General features: G+C 40.0%; 1 protein-coding gene across 4 annotated transcripts in view; it reads right to left on the bottom strand.

The window, feature by feature from the left end:
• NEK7 (NIMA related kinase 7) overlaps positions 1-26,840 on the bottom strand; it is a 128,434-nt gene that overhangs the window by 10,805 nt on the left and 90,789 nt on the right. For all 4 annotated transcript variants that reach the window (XM_084799308.1, XM_084799306.1, XM_084799305.1 and 1 more), the window contains 4 exons: positions 21,887-21,995; positions 20,144-20,251; positions 6,623-6,717; positions 2,659-2,772 (listed from right to left, as the gene is read on the bottom strand). In XM_084799308.1, coding sequence (XP_084655434.1) covers positions 2,659-2,772; positions 6,623-6,717; positions 20,144-20,251; positions 21,887-21,995 — 426 coding nt within the window. The remainder of the gene's footprint in view (positions 1-2,658; positions 2,773-6,622; positions 6,718-20,143; positions 20,252-21,886; positions 21,996-26,840) is intronic.

Below are 26,840 nucleotides of genomic sequence, written 5' to 3'. Positions count from 1 at the left end.
CAAAGTCATAATACACATTTTTCAAGAGCCTCCATGTATAGCTGACCTATTTCAATCTAGAACCTACATTATATGTATACAAACACCATACTTCAAAAGATTTATGTACACACTTATATTTCCAAAGCATAGTGCTTTGGTTTTTAGTGTTAACCTGCATTTATCTTGTAGAACATAGAAATGGGGGAAGTTCCCATTTTTTTAAAGCTCTTGAGTTTTTTTCTTAAAATTTAAGTGGAATGGTTGTATTCACAAGTTTTGTTATTTTCCTAACGACTCTTGTTGCTGAGGTGGGCTGGCAAGTAATGCTATACCACGATGAGGTGGTCCTTTTAAGTATTTTGTGAGCAAGAAACTTAAAAATGTATCAGTGCCTCAGTAGCTCTGGAAAGCTCTCAACATACGAAGAAAGTTATTTGTTTTTATTTTTTACTTACAGAAGCTGACCACTTTGACTGTTAAAGACGCGGAGATTGAGTCTTCAGTACAAGTGCTAAAGTGACTTACCTTGTCCTTGGTCCCTATTCTCTGCTAGCCCTAACAAATACCAGCGTGGATTTTTTAAAGTATTAAAGGACCTTTATGATAACACAGGAGATGTCACTAATATCATTATGGTGGCACAAATCTGTTTGGGATTCTGTTGCCACAACAAATTTGGAATAATTATTCCATAAACAAATTTAGTTCCTAATTAAGGAGGGAAAATATTTATTAACACCACCAGCATTTAAAAAGCTTGGGGAACTCTTCATTCCTGGTCAGATTAAAGAAACATTGTTATATAGACTTTACCATGTTTTTCAATTTTGTCTCTCAAGAATTAATTTCCATGTTTACCAAGGCATTAGTGCCTCCTGCTTCATCAGGGCATGACAAAAAGAGTTTACCAATACCAGAAACTGCAGTCTCTTTTGGAAGGTGCACCATATAACATGTTTTGCTTTATAGCTCTTTTTGGAACTGGTAACTATACAGAGGGAAGTAAAAAGTGGAATCTATTTTCCTTTCCCAACTTGAAGACCTTCTATCTGGGCCAGACTTTGATATTTGCCCCTTGGCTGAGAAGCCGCATATCCAACTTCACACTTAGCTGCAGTGAAGTAGCCCTGCAGGCAGGCCGACTTCAACGAACCACTAGTGGTATCATCATTAAAATCCTGCTGAAGGTCACCATGGTAACCGCCTGCTGAGGCTTCGCTGCTGCACTCGGCATCTCCTAATCAGCTACCATGTGAAATGCAAATTCAGACAGTCTGAAAATTAGTCAAGAAGAATAGGGGATGAGGATGCAGATATGTGAAATATTCATGTGCTTCATGGAAAAAAGAAGACAGCATGAATGACACAACAAAGAAAGGCCCCTGACATTCTTGCTATCGTTTTGCATTATTGTTCACACTCTACTGTATTTCTAGGCCTGTAGTTCTGAAGTTGGTTTTGTGAAATGCCATATTTACATTCTATACCCCAAATAGTAATTAAAAATGGCTAACATAAGAGTATTAACATCAAATAAAGATAATACTTCTAAATGATCGTCGTTGCTTCCTAAGAGTATAGTCTAATTATCTAAATACAATGCCAGGAAGCAAAAATGTAGGGATCATTTGATATCAGTATCAAACTATTAGATGAATACGTACTAATTATATTCTAAGAACACACATGATTTACATATAGTAAAAAAAATCTTTAGAGATATTTATTATTCAAGATATATGGACTCAAATTTCCTTTTTCAATAAATATTAAGAGCAGATGCTATTCATTTCACCATAGAAAGTATGACAAGATTACTTAACAAGTGAACCACTCAATTGTTCTCTATTTTTCCTTTTTTCCTTTCCATTTTCCTGGGGCAAAAATATCTGTTGCTCATGAGATGAGATGTCCAAGGCTTTGCTGCTTTCTTAGGTAGGTCCCAGATGAGAAGTCCCAAAAGATCCTTGTAAGCTCATCTTAGTTGACCTGAGACATGCAATTCTGCACGCCCCCTCAGATAATCACGATATATTAGGATAGAATGGAAGATAACTGTTTAATGAAAAAAATTGGATGTTGGGTGAGTGCCAAAACAACTCATTCCAATGCATGGGCAAGGCAAGCAAGAATTTACATCTGGAAGTCTTTGAACATTGTCAGTCCTATCCAATGTATTTTATAAACAGGTCTAGAATGGTATCCTTAAACCACTTACCCAGAGGAGTGTGGCTGAGGCGGTGAGGGGGTAAAAGGACAGGTAGTGCCGAAGGAGAAAGGAGGAGAAAGACAGAAAAAGCTCAGAGACAGGTGGCTGAGAGGTGCATGGTTCAGATTTGGGAAAACATGAGGAGTGAAGTTCTATCAAAGTAAGTTTTCAGTATTTTCTTGTCTGAGAGGTTGGGACTGAGGACCCAGCCTGTCACAGGAGGCCGGAGAGCTAGTGGTGGGTCAGAACATCCTTTCTTCCCTTCAGTGGTTTCACCTCACATCAGTCAAGTGAACTACCTAGGGCTCTTCCACACGAGGAGGTCCCACTCCTCCTAACAGCAAGGCTCAGAGAGAATGAAGACAATGGAAGAGCTCTCGCTGCCACCTGGACTAGTCAGCTGGTTCTCTGAGTAATGTAAAACAGGTCAACAAAAGGAGCCAACGGATGGGCCGAAGATTGCTTACCTCCTCTGAATAGTGATCGGACGGGAGAGGCGGGTAGTCACACTGCTCTATCTTCTTACACAGAGAGTATAAATTCATCTTGTCACCGTAGAAAGGACTCTGCAATGCAGCCATCTGTAAAATACTCACAATGAAACTGATGGTAACTTCATCAGGTACAGGACACTGGAGTGGAAAATAATTATGAACACTTGGGGAAAATTATGTGACCATTTTGATTTTTATGATTATCCTTTTCTGAGAATTAAGTGTGAAAATTTTAATTTTATTTTTTTAAACATCTAAAATTCTTTAAGAGGAATGGCTAGTATAATCTTATGGCTAGTATAATCTCATAAAACACAGAATAATATTAAGAAATGAAAGATAGTGTGTGTATACAGCCATAAAAACAATTAGCATATTTTATGACAAAATTAGATATCATATGGTATGGCTCAACTATGTAATGGTCAAATATAACATAAAACTAATGTTAAAATTGAATTCAATTTACCAAGAACTTAGGGAAGAAAATGCAAATCATTTCATTGTGTATAATATATTCTTTAGGAAAAGGCTATTTTGAGAGAGATAACACTTTTTAAATATTGTAACTGATCCTTAAATCGTTTAAATCATAACTGTTCTTATGATAATGTCTCAGAAACATTAAATGGGTTTTTAAAAAATCTGTGACTCATAGATGCAATTCAAAGTATCTAAAGATGATTTTTATTCGGAAAAAAACACGACTTAAGAGGATGAATCACTTTAAAAGAGACATTACTGAATTTAAATGTATTTTAAGACAAGGCTCTAACTTGACATTTAAAAGTGCAAGCAACTACTTGGTAAGCAAGGTTACAAACTAAAAATTCAATTTAAAATGTTCGCATCCTGTTCAAAACCTTCTAAATCTCCGAGCCGCAGCCGCAGGAATACAACATGGAGTGCCAAGCTGCCCCAAAGTCAGTCACCCTTTTCTACATGTGCTAATAAGTTTGATTTTGGAAGGACAATGTGTACATTCCCCAGACAGGCAGAGTGTGTGTGAAACACGCTGGTCCATGCTGCGCTACTCAGTGAGCGTCAGTGGGGACAGGACAAGCTGAAAATGGCTCTCATCTGTCTTCTGTGCTACAGACAGGCTTTAACTCCTTCAGAGCCTTAGCCAGGAGGGGGACAGGATTGGAAATCCCACCTAGAAAGCAGCTTTGCATACAGCTTTACCTAGCCCACTTTTTATATAAAACCTACACATACCCACACAGAATAACCTTGGGAATAGTCGTTCCACATGACGACATACGGTAAATAATGACTTGAACGCCCTAAACACAAAACACTGAGCAGGAATTTCTAACAGAGGACCCACCATCATAAGCAATGTTTACATCTGAAGTGCAAGGATACTATATGATAAAATCAAATGTTAAAAAAAAAATGCCACCTTAAGAATACACTGTAGCTATAAACTACCATCTCTCCACCTTTGTAAGACCTTAAGTAAACGTACAACCATTTTCTATCATATGCTAGGAGTTCATTATGTTACTTTTGTCTCAATACTGCAGAGTGTTAAAAAAAAAAAACCTGAATGTCCCCTAAGGAGTTAAACAGGAATAGTATATTTTCATGCATCTCCTGCTTTGACAGATGAAAAATGTCAACTGTCCTGTTTTTATTTTCAAGCTTTTGCACTATTCATCTGGTTCATTAGTGCATCTCCGCGCTGCCCCTGACAGCTGCTCGCCCTCTCCTCCCAGAAGCTGAATTTTTCAGGCTAATTTGATCCTCCACACTGAGACGATCGTGAGAATGATTGACTCGCTCCCTGACCTCCAGGGTCTGACTTTCCTCATTAGTATTCTGGGGGTGTTGGAGGGACGAAAGCCCACTGTCTGTCTTCGGGCCTGGTGGCAGCTCTCTTTTTTTTTGAACTGTAAGCCACCAACCTACAACCCTGTAAGGATGCAATTGCTGCACTGAACAATAAAGGAAATGTGTAAAACCTACTTTTCCATGTAAAGGTCCGTGTAGCAAAGCATAGCATCTTGATTTTAATTAGTAAAGTCTACTTTGTTGCATATCAATTAAAACTGCACTCCTAGTTTTTTCAAAGGTTTCGGGAATATTTGAAAGTCTAATTTCCCGAGTTTAAAGTACGTTCTCAAAAGAGGGCTTCTTAGTTCTTCATTGTTAATGGTGATTTCTTGGTGGATTATGATAGGGGGAAAAACAGCCATTTGGCGCTACAGACAGTTCTGAAAAGCTAAATTACACCAAATAAATAAATAAATAACAATAATAATAAAATAATGGAGAAATACTGAACAAGACAGATTGAATCTTTTTAAGTGTTCCCAACTCTTACATGGAGGATTTGGGAAAATGCATGGAGATGGATCCTAACGTGAACACAATAAACATTTGAACTTGAACTTGGCACATGTATGCCTTGAGAAAACAGGAATGTCCATAGAAGGAACTATTATCTGGGTGACCATATATAGAAACGGATCCTGCCTCGCAAGGCAATTGTAAAATGTGGGTAACTGTTTCAATCTGGGTGTGAGATTGTCAGTCTTGAAAGACTTAAGTAAATATCTTCCTCTAATCCTCCCTCCCCTCAGCTTTTCTTCTGCCATTGTTAAATTTGATCCCATCCTTTGTAAATCATCTCCTACCTACTTTTGGGTTGTTTAAAGGGAAAATGTTTCTTTGATTTCAGATTATGGTCTGAACCACTCTAATACTACTACCTAGCCAGGTTAAAAAAAAAAGTTTCTTTTAAACACAAGAAATGATTAACTTCTAAAAATTACTTTAACAATACTGCCAAGCCAATTCTTACCAACACTGGCCCAACCCCTAAGTCATTAGCAGCGTCCACAGTGAGCCTGATCCTCCCGTCACACCGTGGACGCACCAGGGCACACAAGCAGCAGCATGGCCCTGCATCATCTCATGCACACAATACGACACGTGCTCTGCTACATCACTAATTCATAACATTTCACAGTCGAAACTGCGGTGAGGTCAAGTAAGAGCACATGAAAACCCCTCCAGTAGTCCTTCGCCATCAGAGAAAGAACAAAACCAGGAAGGCCAGGTTCCCCAAATTAAGGAATCTGTAATCAGCACAACTTCAAAGGGTCAATATACATTTCACAAAGCACCTTGATGAACTGCCTCCAAGTAAGCGCGGCACAAATGCGGGGCGGATGACACTGGGTCAGGAAAACAAAATAGACACACACTTTAGAGTTCCTTCTTGAAACACAAAAATGATTCCGTGTGTTGTGTTTCTTCAACTCAGGAAAACTTACTTAGATGCTGACTGATTTCTAATTAGTATCTTTGACTCTATATTTTCCTAACATACAATTAAAATTCTATCTTAGGAGTCACTAGCTTGGGATACTGTCAATGCCATTGCTCTAGAGGACTGTGCAAACTGTCAGCAGGGCACCCTTTTCTATAGCTACAAGACTGCATCACAATATTAACAGAGAACCAGTCTACGGGACTCTACCCCCTTACGCTAAGAACAGAATTCTCAAGCCTAAGTGATAACCTGTATGTCTTAGCTATTTGGAAGCCATCCTTAAAGCTATATTCCACTGGTGTAAATAGGAAACAAAATACTGATAAGCAGCCTTAATTATATTTGTGTCTCAAACCCATGACATTATTCTCTTGCATTAAAAAACTTTTACCCTCTCTCTCACATATATATGATGAGTGGAAGAGCAGTTTATTAAAATAAGTACTACAAAAATAAGCCCTTGTCAAAAAACAGAATGTGAAAATATATTAGACAAAATAAGTATGTGGGAGTTTACAATAAATAAGTCATTGCCCAGTGAGTTAATTCATCTCAACAAAAGCAAACTACAAAATATGCAGAATAAAACAAAGTAAACTCTAATACAGGCTGTATGACATGAACTGATGTACAGCATTTATCAACAGTGCTTACCTCATACAGCAGACAGCCAAGAGACCAGATGTCAGACTTGAAGTTGTATCCATTTTCATGTATTCTCTCTGGAGACATGTAGTAAGGTGTGCCCACTGAAAAGACAAAGCAAATAAAACTAGTACCATGAAAATGAAGATGTTGCTGCTGTAAGAAATTAAACACTGACTTTGGGGGGAGGGTGAGGCAGGTTGGGTTGGCACATGGGAGAGTTTGCTGAAAAGAATTGGAAGGGGAAAATTATAAAATTGGCAATTATGTTTTAATTTTAAACCCAAATAAAATAAAATATTGAAAAATTAAACACAAAACTTTACATTGAATAAAAAAAAGGTAGTCACAAATTGTTAGACTCAACAAATTCTCTTGGGACTACTCAAAGTTTATTTCATCTTTACCATCCCAAAGAGTTCATTACTACAATGAAACAGTCTGGTGGCTTAAACTCCTAGCTGTCTCCTTGGATCAATACAAGGAGAGTAACTAGGGGAAAAAAATAAAAGAAAAAATTTTTTCAAAAAAGTTATGCGAATGATTACACGAGATTTTGCTGTTTATGATATGGTGTCTCTATTTCAAATAACTAATGATAATATTTTAAATTAAGTAGTATTATATAAGAGTGTATATAAACACAGCACGCTCAGCCAGCTTTTAAAAGCATCCCTGAAAACACAGCCCTGGCTCCTGATGGAAGCCATGTAACTGCTTACACAGTTCTCAGTCACTCTGCAGGGGGACACAGGATTGCTGTAAGTCAGATGCTGGGATGACCTAAGCACAGAGCCTGGCACCCATGCCAAAGGACCTGGCTTCCTGTTCATACAGAGACTGTTAAAGATCATTTGAGTACTTTTTGGCTTTGTTGGTTTTGTTTTAAAGTATAAATGTTTTTTCTCTTTTGTGGCTATATATATATATATATATATTTTTTTTTTAACATTTTAACATTTTAACATTTTAAAGTAAGTGAAAGCATGCATACTATGCTTTGTAAAGTAAAACCATTTAGGTGACTTTCAAAGTGAATACCGTTAATTTCAAATATCTCTAGTATTGTTTCACCACTACTAGCCCAAGCCTCTTTGTCAACCAACAAATAGAGGTTTACACTTGGTATTCATGGATCTTGTTAAGCAGAGGCAACCTGGTAACACCTACTTGTGGAGAAAAGGCATTTTCTAGTTTTTCCATTACTTATCAAAAACCAAAAACAACCCTAGGTATTTGCTATAAATCTTAAAGAGATAATTCACAATGTTGTAAAGGGGACTATAGGCAGAAACACTATAATGGGCCACGCCAATAATCAAAGCACCATCCTTGGAAGCAGAAGTCAGTTTTCAAACGGAATAAAGTTACAGCCCAAGATCTTTGTGTGACAACTCAAGTGCTGAGCAGGGAAGCACCATGGGTTTACCTAGAACAGAATCAATCCACTTTCAAGGAAAATGAACAGTTCTTACCAGAAAGGACCTAAGGGTGCAGCACTCACGAAGTGAGCACATGAGGTAAGAAGATGCGGGAAGATGAAAATGTTAACGGAAATCTGAGCTACCCTGACAGGAAAATAAAGGAGGGGAAAAACCAAGGAATCAGTTAATTGTAGCATATACCTTGAAGGCAAGTTTGCTTATTTCAGTAGTGTCAGGAAGTAGTAGTTCAGGAAAACAACAACAACAGCAGCAGCAGCAGCAACAACAACAACAACAACAACAAAACTAGCTTTAGAGTGTCATTATTGTGGAAAATCCACAAGAGCAGAGTGCGTAGATCACACACTCAGAGTTTGCACAAGCAACGCCAATCACTGGCACACACTTTCTCTTCTGTGGGAAGGATGGTGAGAGGGGCTGGATTAATGAAGTGGCCCCTCACAGGCTTCTGGCTACAGCACCTGAAGGGAGAGACTGGCAGGGAGGGATGCCCACAGAGAGAGGCTTCCTGAGATCCACAGGGGGCGGCTGAAGACACCAAGCTTGAAGGTTCAGAGCTTACCAAACACAAAGGTAATTTAACCAGGAGCTCTGGGAAGCCTGCTGATACATCAGGGATTTGATATGAGTGTGAAAGATTGATGGGCGGGAAAGGGAAGAGCAAATGCTAACACTTTACAGAGATTAGCCTCAGCCCGGCATAACACCTTGGAAACACCACCCAGCTCCCCGACAGCACCCCATAAGTGAAGAGAGCAGAGAAAAAGAATGATGAGGGGTTTCGAACTGTGCTTTAAGTGACGACAATTTCGTGTAGCGGGGACACCCTCTGCAGTGCCGTTGCTGGGGGTTCAGCATGATGCGACAGACCCAGCGCTGTGGTTTGAAACTTAAACGCTCGTTCTCCATCTTAACAACAGGCATCTTCCAACTGTTTCTGTGTGTTTTATCTCAAAGGCTTCCTGAAAACTACCCACCTCCTTCACAACAGGTTTCCAGCCATCGTCATAGAGGGTGAGCAGGTTGCATTCTGCACTACTGGCAACTGACCAAGTTCATAGTTACTGCTGACCAGAGGCCTGAGAGCGAGCTTCCACAGCCTCTTCCAGCACGTTCCTTAAGTGTCCCTTGGCTCTGGACCCACCTCTTCTGCGGACAGAGCTGAGCAAAGATGTTCAGCCCCATCACATCACAGCCTGATTCATCCTTCTCCCCTTTAAACAGAGAGAGCTACAGTTTCAAGTGCTTGGGAGAATTTGCAGGGCATTCAAGTGCTGTGTTACATTTTCAACATCTCAACTGAACGAAGACATAATTACTTCCTCTTCCTAAACTCTTTTCCTTAAACTCCAAGACAGCTATTTTTATGATGATTGTTGCCTAAAGGATGTTGTGAGTCTTTAAACAGCTGTTAGAAAGAAAGAAAGAAAGAAAGAAAGAAAGAAAGAAAGAAAGAAAGAAAGAAAGAAAGAAAGAATGGAGTGAGAGTTGAGAGAACCATGCAAGCCACTACATGTGGAAGGAGGCCCACGGCAGCAGGATGCACAGTTCTGCTCATCGCTCTAGAATTTATGGTTATGGGAAAGATGAGAACGCATTTTGCAAGAGTGGATACTTACACCATTTTAACCTCCTGACATGAGTAACAGAGGCTAAGAAATGGATATTAAAAAAAAAAAAAAAAGGAAAAGAAAAAAGAAAAAAAGCTTGGCTTCAGAAGAAAGCTGCCAACAACTGAAAGTGTTATCTGACCTTTCCTTAATCTATGCTAATACTGTACTATGACAATCTTTCAACTGTAAAAATAAAACACTCTCCTGGCATTAGCTGACCTGGCTATATGAGGAGTATTTTACATGGTCATATTTCATAAAAAATAACTATGCTTTAAACTTATTTGGAATAAGATCACTGGGTTTTTAGAAGATCCACAGTAAGCGCAAGGAAACCTACAAATCCTGCTGGCAAGGGGGCTACTCAGAAGCTGTGATGTGGGAACACTGCATTAGAACGGCCAACATACAGAACATTTTAAATGATATAGGCAAAACCTCAGCTCTTTAGTCTCTGCAGAGACTTGGACAAAGAAAGTCACCCAGCACAAGGAAAGACTCCTTATGTGTGACAGGAGCTTGCATTCTCTCTTTGTTCTTTTAATCAAGGAGGCAACCAAGAACTGGTCAAAAGCAGGAAATGTGCTTCACCCTTTGCCTCAGCTATATCCTCTTCTTCTTTTCATTTACTCATTTATTTAGTGTGCCTGTGTGTCTGAGTGTGCATGCGTGTGCCTCTGAGTGTGCATGTGTGTGTGCACACAAGCATGCACAAGCATGGCCCACAGTGAACATGTAGGGGACAGAAGACAACTTGATGGGGCTGATTCTCTTTCCGTCATGTGAGTCTTGGGACTGAAGTCAGACTGTCAGGTGTGGCTGCGAGCACTCCCTACCCACTGAGAGATTTTCCTGGTCCTCCTACACCTACGTTTATTCATTTTTCCTGAACTATGAAAAGGGATAGTGCATAAAATCAGATATCTCTGAGACACGGTTTACTCCTTAATCTTACAGCACTTACACAAACTCTTAAAAATCCACATGGAAAAATATGATATGCTCCTTTTTAGAACTGCTCTTTAGGTTAGCCAAATGAGAATGCTATAAGAGAAGTAAGCCAGTTCAGGCCAGAAATGTTGGTCCTTTTTCTCAGAATCAGGACAAACTGCAGAAGATAATGCCTTGAACATTCCTTGCTGGGAAAATTAAAAAGACACAAGTCATCTTAACCGCAGTTTGATTCAAATACACAACCGAGAGACGACGCATTAATTTCCATTTTTTCATTGAACTTATGAGTCAACCAGAAATGCTGTTGGCAGACAGGATGGAAAAAGATCAAATTTATTTCATTATTATGAGTATAATCTGAGGTCAACATGGGATGTCTGAATCAGTATTTCTTCTGCAAAAGACATTTAGAAAATAAAATCTGTCATCTGCGAGGCATACCTGATAACATTTTTTGACACCACAGAGGGAGGTCTCAGAGGACTTCACTGTTCCCCTGTTCCAGGCACTGCAGTCAACTAACTCACTGTGTGTGTTAGCTGACTGACTTAACAAATGTTCAGGTGCTAGCCACGGTGCCCTCTGTGCTAGGTCCTGAGACCCAGAGGTAAACAGGACAGATCCTTAGTGCTAAGGAGGCACAGTAGAGCCACACGGGGCGTGTTCCTAGGAGCTGTCTGAGATGCTGGACTCTGATCAGTAAAGAGGCCTGCCAGGTCAGACAAGTTGTCAAAGATAGAAGACTCTCCCTGGGCAGCCTGGAACTGAAGTCCTTTTAGCAGACAGTTATTTCATTAAACTGACGGCTGGAACGTAACTGAAAATGTTTAGAGCTCCCCAAACCAAAAGAGCTGAGAAAAAGCCAGAAATTCAGTGGGCCGCATGTGAAAATTACACTATGCTACGCTTCTGTAGTTGTTTTAAATAAACACTGGTTGTGGTGGCTGAGAGGTTAAATGTGCACAGTTTAAGACAGATAATAGCTTCCTCGAAGAGCAATTACTTAAGTCGAGAATGGACCGAAAGTTAAAAATAAATCAGTTGAAGTGGCCTCTAGGACTGACTGAACATATTCTGCCTCTACACTTTACACCACCCCAAACAATGCGAGGTGCACAGCAAAGATGGACTCATGGAGCGGAGCCAGGAAAGGTGTGGGGAAAACAAGTGCGTGACCACAGGTGGCGCCTGGCACCAGACAAGAAACTGTTTTAATGCCTGGTTGAGAAACACTAATTTTCTGAGCTGAAATCAGAGGGTGTATCACACTTGGAAATAGTGTGGGGAACACGGAGAGTACACTCAAGAGACTCCTGTGTGAAATTCCATATCTAGCCCCACTGGTGGGCATGCATTTACTCTGCTGACAGCATCACAGAACCAAAGAGATGCTTTTGAAAGATAAACACAAGTTCAGGATGTCCTATGACACATCATCAACACAATTTCCCCCTGGGGATTTCAAGTACTTGTCCAACATAGACATCAATATTGGTGCATGCTAGTTAGATTTTAACAGATCGACTTCATTTTAGGATACAAAGCAAACACATACACCAGCTAAATTCACACATGTGCACATAGGGCGACCCTCTCCATCTTTACTCTTCTCAGGGACATTAGGAAAGCATGCTCAACCTCCTCCAAACGTCACCGCACAGGCAGGCAGAGCACCCTGGGAAAGCATCAGGAAGTGTATTTTCTTGAGTAGCAGATAACTACCTCAACTACGTATACAGGAACATGGTATGTGGTGAGACTTGTAGCAGAAGTTAATTTTCCTAACGTTGCTCCTGTTGCCTTTTCTCTCCTCTTCTACATCCCAGGCCATGAAAGGGGAAACCCCTGAGAAGTGTGTCTGCTGGTAAAGTGACAAGTCCCTTGTGGCCTGAATAAACTTTTGGGAATAACTTTTCAAGTATTACAACCCACCTCCCACCCCCACCAAAAGAAAAAGAAAGAAAGAGCCCATTCGATTTCAATAATTATATTAAAGACATCAAAACATTCTTCTACTAATCCCCCCTGGCTTCTACAGTGGTAGAAGTGCACTGTGATCTTTCGACCTGGTGTTACCCTTGATTACATTATGGACCGGGCAAAGGGAACTTTGCCGGCATAAGCTTACACCTGTTATAATACAGATGATTGGGAAGAGACACAACAGAAGAGCAAGAGAGATCCCAAGTGCAAGGGAGGCTCATCCCACAGCCAAGGGATAGAATAGAAGCCCTTTCTAGAAGGTGGGAGTGGTCTTCAGCCAATAGGCAGTTAAGAAAAAGAGACTGCAGTTTTAACAGCACCAAAGAGCTGCCAGAAACCTGAGTAGACAAGAAACAGATGGTGCCCTACAGCCTCCAGGAGCCCTGCAGATGGCAAGAAGTTAGCTCACCGAGACCCAACCTGGACCCCGGACCTACGAAACTGCGAAACAATACATTTCTATGGTTTTCTCCCATTAAATTTGTGGTGGTTTATGAGAGCAGCAACAGAAAAAGCACTAGTGTGTAAGGAGGCCTGCACCACGTGAAGAGTGAGAATTTAATTCCATGTGTGGAAGACTCACTCTACAACGAGACCCACAGAAGACACCTAGGGGCACAGGAAAACATACAGGGCTTAAAAATGTGATGTCTGAGATCATTCTGTGAAGGTTTTCCTTCTTGGGGAGTTTCTGAAGGGCAGTAGGTAGGAGAGTAAGAGAGGCCAATATACTCACTATAGGAAGAATAACACTTGCATAGAAAAACCTGTGATTTCCCTAACTGAAGTGAGCTCTGCCTTGGCCATGCCTTGACATGAATCTAAGTCATTTTACTTTTCTAACAAGTTAGTGAACTGAAGGGAAATTTGAAAACAGAAAGATTATGTGACATTTAATCCAGACTTTTTGAAGCTCGAGGAGCAAAAGTGATTAGTATAAGGATTATTGAAGATGCAGCATCCACCACATTGTCAACAGGGTCAACACTGAGGGGGACCACAGAAAACCTCTGTGCTCAGAGTGTCCCAGCTTAGAAAGATAAAATTTCCTTAACGCCACACATGACTCCCACTTCACTCACAACCATTCCCATTAAAAGAGCTAATAATGGTTCCTTAGTGTAACTACAGACATGTCAAAAACAAATACAGCACAAATATCAAAGAGGCCTTTTTCCTTTATCTCTGTGCATTTTTCCTGGGCTCTCTTCTTCTGGATACACAGAAAACTACTTTTCTGGTTTGTTAAGACGAGACAGGAGACTTGCCCTGGATGAGGAGATGTGGGTGGAAGGACACTGTGTCACATTCAAGCAGAAGGCCTTAGTTAAGATCCAGAGAGTGAGCATCATCCCCCATTAATAAATCCCCAAAGCAAATGTTGAAATGAAGGCAATACAGAGCTGACACTGCCTGAAATGCTGAAAGTGGGGATGGGGGATGGGGTGAGAGTGGGGAACAGTGCCCTGAAGACCAAGGGCAGGCTGGACAGTATTCTGGGGTGACAAGACATACAAACGATTTGATGCAGACTAATATTTCGTTCTTCAACATAGTCTCACCTACCCTAACACATTTAGTTCAACTTATCTTTTTATGCAAAACCTGTCTCTAAGCCCCATTCAGTTACTGCCCGTCTCTTAGGTGTCTATCACTGAATCTGGTGGTAGAGAAAACAATCATGAAGACAGTTTTGAAATGTCCCAAAGCCCCAGCTCCAGGCTTTGTTTTAATTTTTCCTAAATCTGGGAGGAGCATGAGCCCTCAATAGCGAGAGAGGGAAAACTATGTTTCTAGTAGACTCACAGGCAAAGTCACAGCAGACTAGGTAATTCCAGATTAAACAGAAAGCCAAAGAAACCCTGTAAATTGAACAAGAAAAATGCCATGAAGTGCTGTTACAATGGGAAATTAAATCTCTGTGAGAATTAAGTCCAAACAAGGAAGGCAAAGGCCTATATGCCATCTTCCACACAGTGCCTTCTGCCCCTCGGTGCTTTCCCCAACACCAGAACGAACACACGCAGGAGCTGAGTGACTGACAGACTGCTGACAAGCCCCGTGTGTGCCATTACCCACCTACGGCAGGCAAATTTTTGTCTGACCAACTGCACTGGCCAGCGAGTACGTCAGGAGAACGTCTCCAAGTGGAAAAATGGGAATCAGCGTGAAGTGAAACAGCAGGAAGACCCTGGAGAGCTGGACAAATGCCTTTCAAATTGCAGGCCAGGCAACTCATTAGTGAGTTGTGAAATCAATTCACCGCTTTGTAATCAGCATTGTTTTAATTGAAATAAAATAGAACGAGGTCAGAGCACTGCTGTTCGCAGTAGAAAACATGGCTGTATGCAACTTCTGCTTTAGCATGCTTGATTTGGGTCCCGTGAGGTGACAATTGTGTTGGGGGTTACCCTTAAGAAACCAGAGTGCCGCTGACCTAGTCAATCATACACGTGGGTCAGGAGAGAGCTGTGTCTTCACCATAACTTTTTACAGATGTGGATAGATGGCAGATTTCCCAACATCTGTTACATCTGTGAGGTCGACAAACAACACTATGAAAGAAAGCAAGGCAAACCTCACAGAGATAAGTGTAGTATTCAACGATCAGTCTCCCTAGATGCACAGCCCTATCTGGATCAACAGCAAAGGACAAAACGAAAATCCTAAATTCACATAGGAGACAGAAGGGTGACAGAAGACGATCGAGCCTGGAGAACAGCTCCCATTGCAGATGACAGCTGAGAACAGCAATCTTCCTGGTCCACAGATACTGAGAGAGGGAAAGAGGAGACCTCCCAGTACACGGAAGGACTGAAATCAGCCACACAGACAACCCCAGACATGCTTGACCTGAAGCCGACGAAGGTCACCCATGGCTGCTCTCCTCAACGCACAGCCTGCTATTCTTTTCATCACACTCTTGTAAGAACTTGCCTGGGAAGCACAGTAGGAAGACAATGTGAATGCCTGCTAAATCTGGCCCTGCCCCTCCCTTCCCCTGCTCAGGCAAACCCGGAGCTCATCTTGTACCTGCCTGTGAGGCGAAGTAATCACGGCCCAGGGTTCTGTTACAGTATACAGTAGCCCTTTTCTGATCCTCAGACTCACAATGTGTCTCCCCAGACAGGCCTGCCCTCTTCACACTTGTCAATCATCCCCCCTCCTCCTTCCTGGCACATCAAGTCATCTTACTACTTTATGTGCTTTGGGTAAGTGCCTCAAAGACAAAGACTTGCCTAATTCTCTCAAGTATGGACTGCAGCTCAATATGGAGTCATACAGCTAACTGTCGAGGCCAAGAAAACTCAGGCAACAGTAAAAGGTTTTCTGAAAGCACAACCAAACGTCAATTCAAAACCAGACTAGTAATGAAATCATGGTGTTTCTAGCAGCCCTAGCCCCTTTCTCCCATCATCCCACCTGCCCCTGGAAGCACAGGACATCCCTGCAGTCTTGGTTCTGGATGCTCAAGCCATTACCACTCATGCGGTCACCCCTCGCAACCCGAGTGCTGCTGCAGCCTTCCTGCTGGACCCTTGAGCCGGAAATCTAGACTATGAGTTCCAGAAGAGTTAGCCAATGGCTTGGATGAAGATGCTCCAGAGCTGTCATCATAAAAACCAGGAGTATCTAGGATACTATGCTGTTTCTCATGCTCAGAACAAAGCAAGGGTGGGGGAGGCACACTGAAGGAAGAAGAGTAGAGTCGATAATAGGAACAGGAAGTTAGAGATCAGTGAACTCTCAATGCTCCCAATGCCGGATCAAGGGCCGAGAACATGGCTCTAGCAGAAAACAACCATCACACCTGGATGGAAGTGACATCTGGAAGGGAAAAAAAAATCACACTCCAGGAGAAATGATCATGATGATTAAAGAAGAGGGTGAGATAATATAAGGGTTACTTCCAATATTTTGAAAGTGTTATTGCAGGCGGCTTAGGATAATTAATACAAGTTAATTGTTAGTTGATCAAATCATTGTCCTGTCAATTACTAGTCTATTTTTAATCACAAGAATATACATCCTAGGCTTAACAGATATATATGATTCTATAGATAGATAAGGTAAAACAGATAAGGTCTTCAAAAACCTACAGAATATGGAATTTATATATGTTTTTTATTATTTTAAAGATTCTTTGACAATAACACAGGTTAACTCCTGTTAACACCCAGCCTACTTCAAAGAAGATGATGAGCATAAAAGAACCTCCTTATGGAGATGACTTCAAATGTAGCAAACAAGCCACTGGGCAAAATGTCCATGTTTCTGTCACAGACAGAATTCTGCCTAAAAATGGGCAAGCTTGGATGCAGGCATAGTCGACAGTCAAACTCTGTCAAGACAGGGTAAGCAAGTCCTCAATAGTTCCTGCCTCACAAATATGTCTGTCAGATATATTGGGCCCTACGTTATAGAGAGTTTTGGGTGACAGTTCAGGCAGCAAACTGTCTCTGTCATTTTCTCATTTTGGAAGATACTAACCTGCACTTCCTGTCTACCTAGGTAATTATTTTATTCCTTCTCAAGTCTCTGATGGAGTTGAAAAAATAAAATATTCCGGGAGTATGTTCTGATATCTCAATAAATATATACAATTTGGAGGGAGTATAAATAAATGCTAAGTATATGGATATTCACGCCAAAATCTTAGAACTTTGCAATTTTAAACTAAACTTCTAAAAAAAAAAAAAAAAAAAGGTCTTTGACAAAGTGAAATGAAATTTGCTTCCACTAAGACTTTAGTGTAACATTCAGGTAATTGTCCTTCCTTCTTTCCTTCCTTCCTTCCATTCCTTCCTTCTCCCCCTCTTTCTTTCCTTCCTTTCTTCTGATTCATTCATTCATTCATTCATTCATTCATTCATTCTTAAAGAGTCTCGTGGAATAGAATGGCCTAAAACTTCCAGTATTGCACAGCATGAGCTTGACCCTCCGACCCTCCTGTCTTCAATGTTGGGCAACCATCTACCAATTAGTTAAGTCCTAGGCCCCTATTTTTTTAAAAATATTTTTCATTATGCATTGCATTAAGCATCTTATTTATTTACAGTTTCACTAAAGTAGGCCTATTTTAAGCATAAACAATGTCACAGCCTTTACTATGAGTAAAACCAGAAATGCAACAATACATAATAAATAAGCTGCTAAACAGTATTTTTATAAGCAAAACAAATTTGCATGGGTGGCCATCTTTTTAATTACTTTCATTCTCAAGTATTAGAGGCCAATAAATTTATTTATAATAATAAATTTATATAACAATAGCAGACTAATAATGCTCTAGAAGTAAAAAAACAAAAACAAAAATAGGGACAACCTGCCAACAACAATAAAAATTGTGTCAGCATTTCTTCTATTCTTCCTATATTATACATATTTTTTGTTAGCAGAGACTTTCCCTTGATTCTTTTTGGTCAAATGGTGATGAACAAACTAGAGTTCATACTTTAACTCATTACTCAGTGCACTTTGCTTAGGAAACATGAATTTCACACTATCAGAATCTTCACTGTGCACAAAAGACAGCACAGATAAAAGAATTTTTTTTTAAATTAAAATTCCTGCTCCTCAGGATGAAAAACAAAATTGCTGCAGAAATTAGTTCATTATGGCTTCTTCCTCCTCACTGGCTAGAGTTTAGAAGTATCTTAGTTTCAGTAATGACGGCATCAACATGTGCATGCATCACAGGACCCAGGAAGATAAATCCTTACTGAATTCTTAAGTCTACTCAAATTCACTTTGTCCTCCATATCACATAATTTAGACTGACCCTTCACCCAAGTCTGATGATGCGCATATGCTGTAATCCCCACTAGAACTTTTGCAGAAAGTAGCAACCCTCAGACTGAATCCACTTCTAATTGTTCAGATTTGGATTTCAAGTTACGCGTTAGTTCAGTAAGGCTGGATAACAACAGCCTGCTCAAGAGTGACTACAAAACAGCATTTAAGCAATACACACGTGTGCATAACAGTACACATATGTGCATAGGCATGTGCAATTTGTGTGTGTGTGTGTGTATAATTTGTGTACATGTGTAATTTGTGTGCATGTGCATGCAGTTATAAGCCAGTGTTTCAAGTGAGTTAATGACAGGATGTTGTTATGACATGCGAAATCAGGTGAGCAACACAGATCGACAGCGTCATTAGTATTGCTAACCACCATGGCTTCTTCCTAGAAATCGTCTACCGCGTCTACCGTAAGAATTGTAACTTCCAAAATAAAACTTTATCCCAGTGCTGTGCAAATGTATTAATTTCTTATGTAATTTCAGATGATGTTTTTGTACCTGAAAAAAGGTGGTGTAGTTTTATGACCGTGAGTGTGAAGCGAAAAGGCAGTGCGCCAAGCGTGGACACTGTTCTCCATCACTAACAAGGCTGGAAGGACAAAAGACATGTGCCTGTGACAACTACAGGAGAGAAAACCTGAAGGTGATCCACAGCGAATGGCGAGAAGAAGAAATTCTCCCTTCATAGAGTGAAAGAAATGCCTGCATTTCCACCACACTTTATGCTACGCCAGCCTGTGTTCTAGATACAAAATATTAATAAATGATAGATTCAAAGGCACATGGAATCTTGGGAACAAAGGGCCTTTAAGTGTCTCCAAGCAGCTTGCGGAGCTGTCTGGTTATTTAGTTTACCTCACTGTTCTTCAACGGACCATTTAAAAGCTCCTCACTTCAAATCTAAATATGTTTAAAAAAAAAACTAGTGGCTTTCAGGGAAATTATGACAACAAAGACGGACACATCTGAATTAAGGCTGATTTACTTTTACTTTAATTCTTATTTTAAAGTTCATTATTTCCTGGGTCTTACATGCATTAGGAGAAAAATGTGAGTTGGAGAGTCTTGAGATACTCTATGCTTAACTTAATTTAAAAAGCATTTCTCCTAGGAATTTCTATTGTTACTGATCCCAAACAGTTTTATTCCCATTGCTAACACAATGTTGTCATTACACCAATTCTATTTTAGTGCTAAAATAATGCTAACTTGACAATGAATCAACTGCACGCATTTCTTCCACTCTATAAAGGGAGAATTCATTGTTCTCTTCATTTGCTATGGATCTTTAGGTTTTCTCACCTATGGTTATCATAGTCACATGTCCTTTGAATAAATAAGCATGTATACCTCTGGCATTTAAAAGATGTTCAGTGAAGTCTTCTTCCCAAATACAGTTCTTCATTAGAGTTTTCTCACAATCATTACAAGTAAGATAAAAGGAGCTCTCCATGGCAACAGTAAAAGCCAGGCTTATCAGCAACATTAAAAAAAAAAAAATCCACAAAAAACAAAAACCTCGGGGCCTTCTTGAGGTCGAACAAACAGGAGTAAGCAAGCGGTGTGCAAAAGGTCGCAGGGAACCACAGGCACCTGTCAGGAGAGGCTGATTCCTAGAATAGTTTTATAAAGAATGCAATCAGTGCTGTCTAGCTGGCAGACCTGTGCTAAACCATGGTCCCCGCAGCACACAGAAGTAACTGGCTGAAATGGTATCGCTCCTCTTACCTAAAGAATGTGCAGCTGTAGTTTTCGAGCTGAAAAACCGACCAAGTCCAAGATCTCCAAGCTTTACCACCCCAGTGGCTGTAATGAACACATTAGCTGGTTTTATATCTGTGAATAAATGAAGAGAGCAAGTGAAAGATATGTAACTTTGGGAATTTGAAAAGAATATAAAATCTCCTTCCACGAAAGATTTTAAAATGTGTATTAAATATGAAAGTCTGAACTGTGTATGAACCACTCACTATATTTTGAATAATTTTCATATATTTCAAATTTCTCAGTCCTCTGAGAATCATCAACACATCCTGATGAAGCCTGCTAATATCCATGTCAAATACTTTTGTCTTCCATTTCCAAGGAAAAATTAATGAAAATTTAAGACACAAAATAAATGTATGCCTTCTTTATAACAATTTTAAATAACATGTTACTCAAGATTAATTGGCATGTTTACATCAGTTATAAAATCACAGTTTAACAGTATCATGCACACCGTATTTAGGACATGGTTATAGAAATCATAATTCCATACATGAATTCAAAAAATTTCACACCCCCAAATCAGTATATTAGCCACTTAATCACTCACTGTATCATCTCTGCCCAACAACTGGAATGATTATATAGAATATATCCAGGACTAAGGCTGAAGGCTGAAACAGTTGTCTGTGTAGCCACAGAGTCTGTCTGTGTAGCCACAGTGTCTGTCTGTGTAGCCACAATGTGTGTCTGTGTAGCCACAGCCTGTGTCTGTGTAGCCACAGCGTGTGTCTGTGTAGCCACAGTGTCTGTGTAGCCACAGAGTCTGTCTGTGTAGCCACAGTGTCTGTCTGTGTAGCCACAATGTGTGTCTGTGTAGCCACAGCGTGTGTCTGTGTAGCCACAGAGTCTGTCTGTGTAGCCACAGAGTCTGTCTGTGTAGCCACAGTGTCTGTCTGTGTACCCACAATGTGTGTCTGTGTAGCCACAGCGTGTGTCTGTGTAGCCACAGAGTCTGTCTGTGTAGCCACAGTGTCTGTCTGTGTAGCCACAATGTGTGTCTGTGTAGCCACAGCATGTGTCTGTGTAGCCACAGCGTGTGTCTGTGTAGTCACAGTGTCTGTGTAGCCACAGAGTCTGTCTGTGTAGCCACAGTGTCTGTCTGTGTAGCCACAATGTGTGTCTGTATATCCACAGCGTGTGTCTGTGTAGCCACAGTGTCTGTGTAGCCACAGTGTCTGTCTGTGTAGCCACAGCGTCTGTCTGTGTAGCCACAGCGTCTGTCTGTGTAGTCAGTGTCTGTGTGGCCACAGCGTCTGTCTGTGTAGTCAGTGTCTGTGTGGCCACAGCGTCTGTCTGTATAGTCAGTGTCTGTGTAGCCACAGCGTGTGTCTGTATAGTCAGTGTCTGTGTAGCCACAGCGTCTGTCTGTATAGTCAGTGTCTGTGTGGCCACAGTACACTTTTCATTTGAAAGAGAAACAACAATCCATCTTCCATATGTACATACAATGCTTTCTGACAGCTTAACTTTCTTTACCAACAGAACCAGAAAATATAGAGAAATCAGGCAAACACAATTTTCATTCTTATTTATAATCAAGTAGGGCTGTACCTTAAGGCTTATAGTCCTAATAAATTATAATTTGGACATAAGTTATCAGAAAAGAACAGTGCTGTGGATTGAATGGAAGCTATCTGACACTGCTTGATGGTTTGTGTTATTTAAGATGATGCTATAGCTTCTTCGTAGTGCTTTTCTTACCTCTATGCATGACTCTCCGAGAATGCATGTGTTCCAGCGCACTGCAGAGCTGAACGAAGTATTTCCAAACAGTTCTCTCAGGAATTAGCCTCTTCTGTTTCTTAAAATGCTGTTTAAAATATTACAAGATAGTGATTACAAAAGTTCATGTTCCTTAAAGTTGAATTCTAGCACTCAGGATCAGTAAGTCAGAAAAATATCAACTTTTATCTCCCCGTTACTATTTTTTTTAAAGCACGATTTCCTACACTGAAACAACTCCAGAAATTTCACTTGACATATTAGCTTGCATTTCTTCCTATTTATTCTTAAGGTTAACAGAACCTATAGGACACTAAATCTCTATAATATCCAATTATTTTTTTTTAAAAATACATCTATATAAAATGATTTATTTCCAATTCCATTCCAAGAAAAGCTATGGTTTAAAAAAAAAAGAAAGAAGTATTAAAGTAAGTGGACTCACTAAAGACAGTTCTTCCTGGGTGTATGGCTCGGCTGATGAGGTGTGTATCTAGCAGTATGAAGCCCTGGGCTCCTTCTCCATCACCACAAAACCTGAGCACGCCGCTGTGCCCTGTCATCCCAGCACATGTGAGACAGAGGCAGGAGCATCAGAAGTGCAAGCCCAGGACTCGGGAAGTGGGTGCCAGAGATCAGAAGCACCTGGCCATCCTCAGCTACACAGGGAGTGTGAAGCCAGCCTGGCACAGAAGACTTGGTCTTAAAAACCAACATCAAGAAATGAAAAACAAGCCGGGCATGGTGGCGTACTCCTTTAATCCCAGGACTCGGGAGGCAGAGGCAGGCGGATCGCTGTGAGTTCGAGGCCAGCCTGGTCTACAAAGTGAGTCCAGGATGGCCAAGGCTCCACAGAGAAACTCTGTCTCGAAAAACCGAAAAAAAAAAAAAAAAAAAAAAAAGAAATGAAAAACAAAAACAAAAACAAAAAAACAAAAAAAACCAAACCATTCTGCTTCAGGCAGATGTCTTCACTCTACAATTCCACTTAAATATTGAGCTACACTGGTGACTTGAAATATTATAATTTATTAAAAATTAAATAAAGGTATAAAAGTTTTCATGAGTATATCCACTGCCCATTACAAGGCAAACCTGCCCTTTGAATGAATAAAACTACATTCTGGAGAGTCAGATTCTCATAAAAAAAAAATCTAAAGCAAATAGCCGAGAGTGTCAACAGCCGATCTATGAGGGAGTGGTCCTGGGAGAGGCCACAGCTACAGAGTTCTGTCCACCTTCCTCTATTAAATCCGTTAGGGAGACTACGGTAGTAGCATACCAAGAACCAAGCTCTCGGCCCCCCTGAATGTTCCGTATATAAAAATCATTTTCAAAATCTAAAGCGGAGCAGTAGGTTTCTTATTGAATAGTACCTATAAATTACCAACATGAAGAAACAGTGCCTTTAAACAGTGTTTCTCACAAAGCTTTCAGAAAATTATAACTGTGTGAGGTATAAGTACTTAGTAAAATGTCAAATTTTAAACCTGCTCTTTACTGTATTTGAAAACCACATTTGGAAAAGTTCAACCAATTAATTTTTGGGTACTGAATATGAAGAAATTATATCTGAGAAAGTGAAAAGCTAGCCCTTAGGATTCACACCTGTGGCCAGCTGAGGGCTGGCTGTGAATGCAAAGCTATATGGAAACTACTAAAGAAGCCCCTCCATCGGCCACAAACAGACCCCCCACCTCCACTGTGCCCACTTGCTACAGCAAAAGAAGGCTAATCTTTCCTATATAACACGTGGTTGAAAATCAATTCATTTTTGCAACTTCACAAGCAATTAAATCAGTAACCTTATATTCTAAGTGATCGGGTAAGAATAAAAGGACATCACAGTCTTGCTCAGTGTTGGAAAAAAAAAAATGCTCATATCGGGTTTCAAAGGGAAGGTTTTCTTTTATGGTAGATTGCATCAACATCAGTTTTCACTGGAAAGGGACAATGCTGAAAATTCAGTTCTTTACACATAATTTTCCTTGAGACTTGGAATGCGTCCAATAAAGCTTGTGCCTACGCTCCCCCAATGCCACATTAACATATCAGAGGGCTGTTTGATGCCAACAGAAAGATGGGCACCGGGTCTCTTCATTCAAAAACATACTGGATTATGTAGACATTAGAACATGGAAGAAAAACTCAGTGCTTTAACACAGAGGCTACACTCACCATCACCATGGCCAACGAAGCAGTTTATTATTTTAAATCATTTTTCAAAAGAGGGTTTTTACTAAAAAACAATTATATCATTTTCACGTTCCCTTTCCTCCCTCCAAACCTTCCTGTGTACTGCCCCCATACCCTCACTCCTTGCTTTCTTTCAAATTCATGGCCTCTTTTTCTTTAATTGTCATTGTGTATGAGTTTATTTTAAATTTTATTATTAAAAGACAAAATATAAAAGGAATACTGAAAAAAACAATGGCCACAAAATGCACATTAGGGCAGAAAAGACCTGACTGTTTCCATGTTTTTTTTTCCTCCTCTGACACTGTATCTTATAACAAATTAAAAACAATGAAAATGAACTGATGTCAATCTCATGCAGCCCACACAGAATGGCCTGGCAAAGCTTAGGTATCTTACTAAGGGTCACTGAAGAGCAACACAAATTTGACTATCAGGCAATAAAATCTGATTATTCTACTGGTATTTCTCAGTTTCTAAAATGTCTACATAAGTGCTTGAGCTTGTCAAAGATTCCTTAAATGCAGGGCTTTTGCTATGTAAGGAAGCCAGCAGTTACAATGCTGAGAACCTGTCTGTTCTCAGGGTGGCACTGTTGCCTGCCTCCTAAGAGGGCGAGAGAAAAGCAGCAGCGGAAAGCTGACTTGTTTTTAATACTGGAAGGTTTTTAGCAGCAGCACTCACCTTACTCAAATGCATACACCTCTTTAAAAGGTAATTTTTATCTTTGAGCAGAATAACATTACTTTTCAAAACTCTACCCCTCTGAAAGCTAGATATCCCCGTAGTAATACTTAATTCTGTATTATAAAACATCTAAAGCAAATGCCTAAGACTTAAAATTAAACACACATGAACAATTAACACAGGGAAAGCTTCTAAAAATTAGTATTAATGAAAATATTTACATGAAAAATTATATGTTGTGGCACATTTACCATGTTCATAGTATGAAATAGAATGTCTTTAAACCCAAAATAAAGTACGTAAAGGTATGTGGAAAAAGTTGCCACTCTTAGTTTAATGAATCACTTGGATGTAATTTTCGTTTGGATTTAGTGTTTTATTAAAGCAGGCTCGCCTTGAAATACTGTATGTATATTCTACCACCATTAACAGTATTCATATACACATCTGATTTTAATTCAGTAGAAAACTAGATGTAACAAAAAACTAAGTAGGTTATAGATTTAAGCACAAACATGAGATTACATTATTGTCTCACCGAGTTATACAAAGTATATAAGCATCTCACTGAGTGAAGTCAATTTACCTAGGGCAACACATCTGCATGACCACTGAGGGGAAAATGATCCTGACTTTTAACAGGCGTTAATATCCATAGCATATAAAAGTAGTTAAGCCTATGGTTATATATGCTAATCTTTACTTAAAAAAAAAAAAAAACAGCAGGGAAACATCTGGGATTCTCAGAGGCAATGTCATGAGTATGCAGCCATGTTGGCTCCATATCAGCCACTTGCTTTAAGGACCCCTTACTGTGTCACCTCAAAGTGTCTCAATTTTCTGACAAAGGGCCCCGCAATTATGTAGCAGCTTGCAGAATGCACACAAAGTAAGTTTTACAAATGTGCTGTGGTGTTTAAACAACAATAGGAAATTATTTATATTGAATATAAGAAAGCATATATTAAACCTTGGAATGTTTAAATGTACTGCTAACAACATGTACCTGTCTTAACAACAGAATTGATTGCGGCGAGGTTTGACGATAATTAGCTGTGAGACCCTAAGCAAGTCACTCAACAATGTCAGGTTCCTCGCTACATTAAATAGAATTTAGACATGATCTAACAAAGTCTACTCCACCTCTAAAGATTATCTGTTTACAGCTCTGCCACAGTCTTCAAAGCTCCGGTTAGTAATACAGCAACAAACAGGCCTGGAGAGCAGAATAGGTTTCCAATGCATACACGGTCTAGGTGAGGTGACGGTGGGTACAGTCCTCTGCCATGAACTTGTAATTATGTCAAATCTTTACCATCAGCAAGGATGCTATGACTAAAGCACCTTTGTAATTATAATGCCTTCATTTTTGTAAAATGGTATTTTCAGTTATCATTGCAAAGGCATGAATGCAGAGACCGGCTACAGAAAAGACAAATTGTTTTTCAGAGTGTAACTGGCTGCTCATTGCCCCTTTTAAATATATATTATTTTTTTCTAAGGAAATGCTTTCTTCTGAGCATATAGTAAGGAACTGACAGATTCATATGCATCTACTGTTTATATACAGGTGTGGGAGAACTTCATGAGTAAAACATTGATCAGTTGGAATTTCAGCATTACACTCATTTTCATGTATAAAGACTTTTACTCTTGGTGGTCAGGAAAAGACTTCCAAGATAAAACACACAATGGGCCTGGCCAGTAGAAGGTCACTGAACAGAGCCCACTGGCATCTCATTTCACTCAAGTTAACAAAATATTTTCCAACCAAATCACAATGTTCTTTTCCCTATAGGCTGTCTTTATTTGAAAATCGATTTTTAAATTAATTTTTGTTCATTTTACATCCCAGTTGTAGCCCTTTCCCTCTTCTTCTCCCAGTCCCACCCTCACCACCGTTCCCCTATTCCTCAGAAAAGGGGAGCCCCCCTACCCACCCATCCCAGCTCCTCAAGTCACACATCAAGACTGAGCTCATTCTCTTCCGCTGTGGCCAGTAAAGGCAGTCTCATCAGGAGGAAGTGATGCAAAGGCAGGAAACAGAGTC

Source organism: Acomys minous (genome assembly GCF_964271855.1).
Source record: "Acomys minous genome assembly, chromosome: 1".
Classification (NCBI taxonomy): Eukaryota; Metazoa; Chordata; class Mammalia; order Rodentia; family Muridae; genus Acomys; species Acomys minous.
Note: the sequence above shows the minus strand (reverse complement) of the source record. Positions and strands in the feature narration are given on the sequence as shown.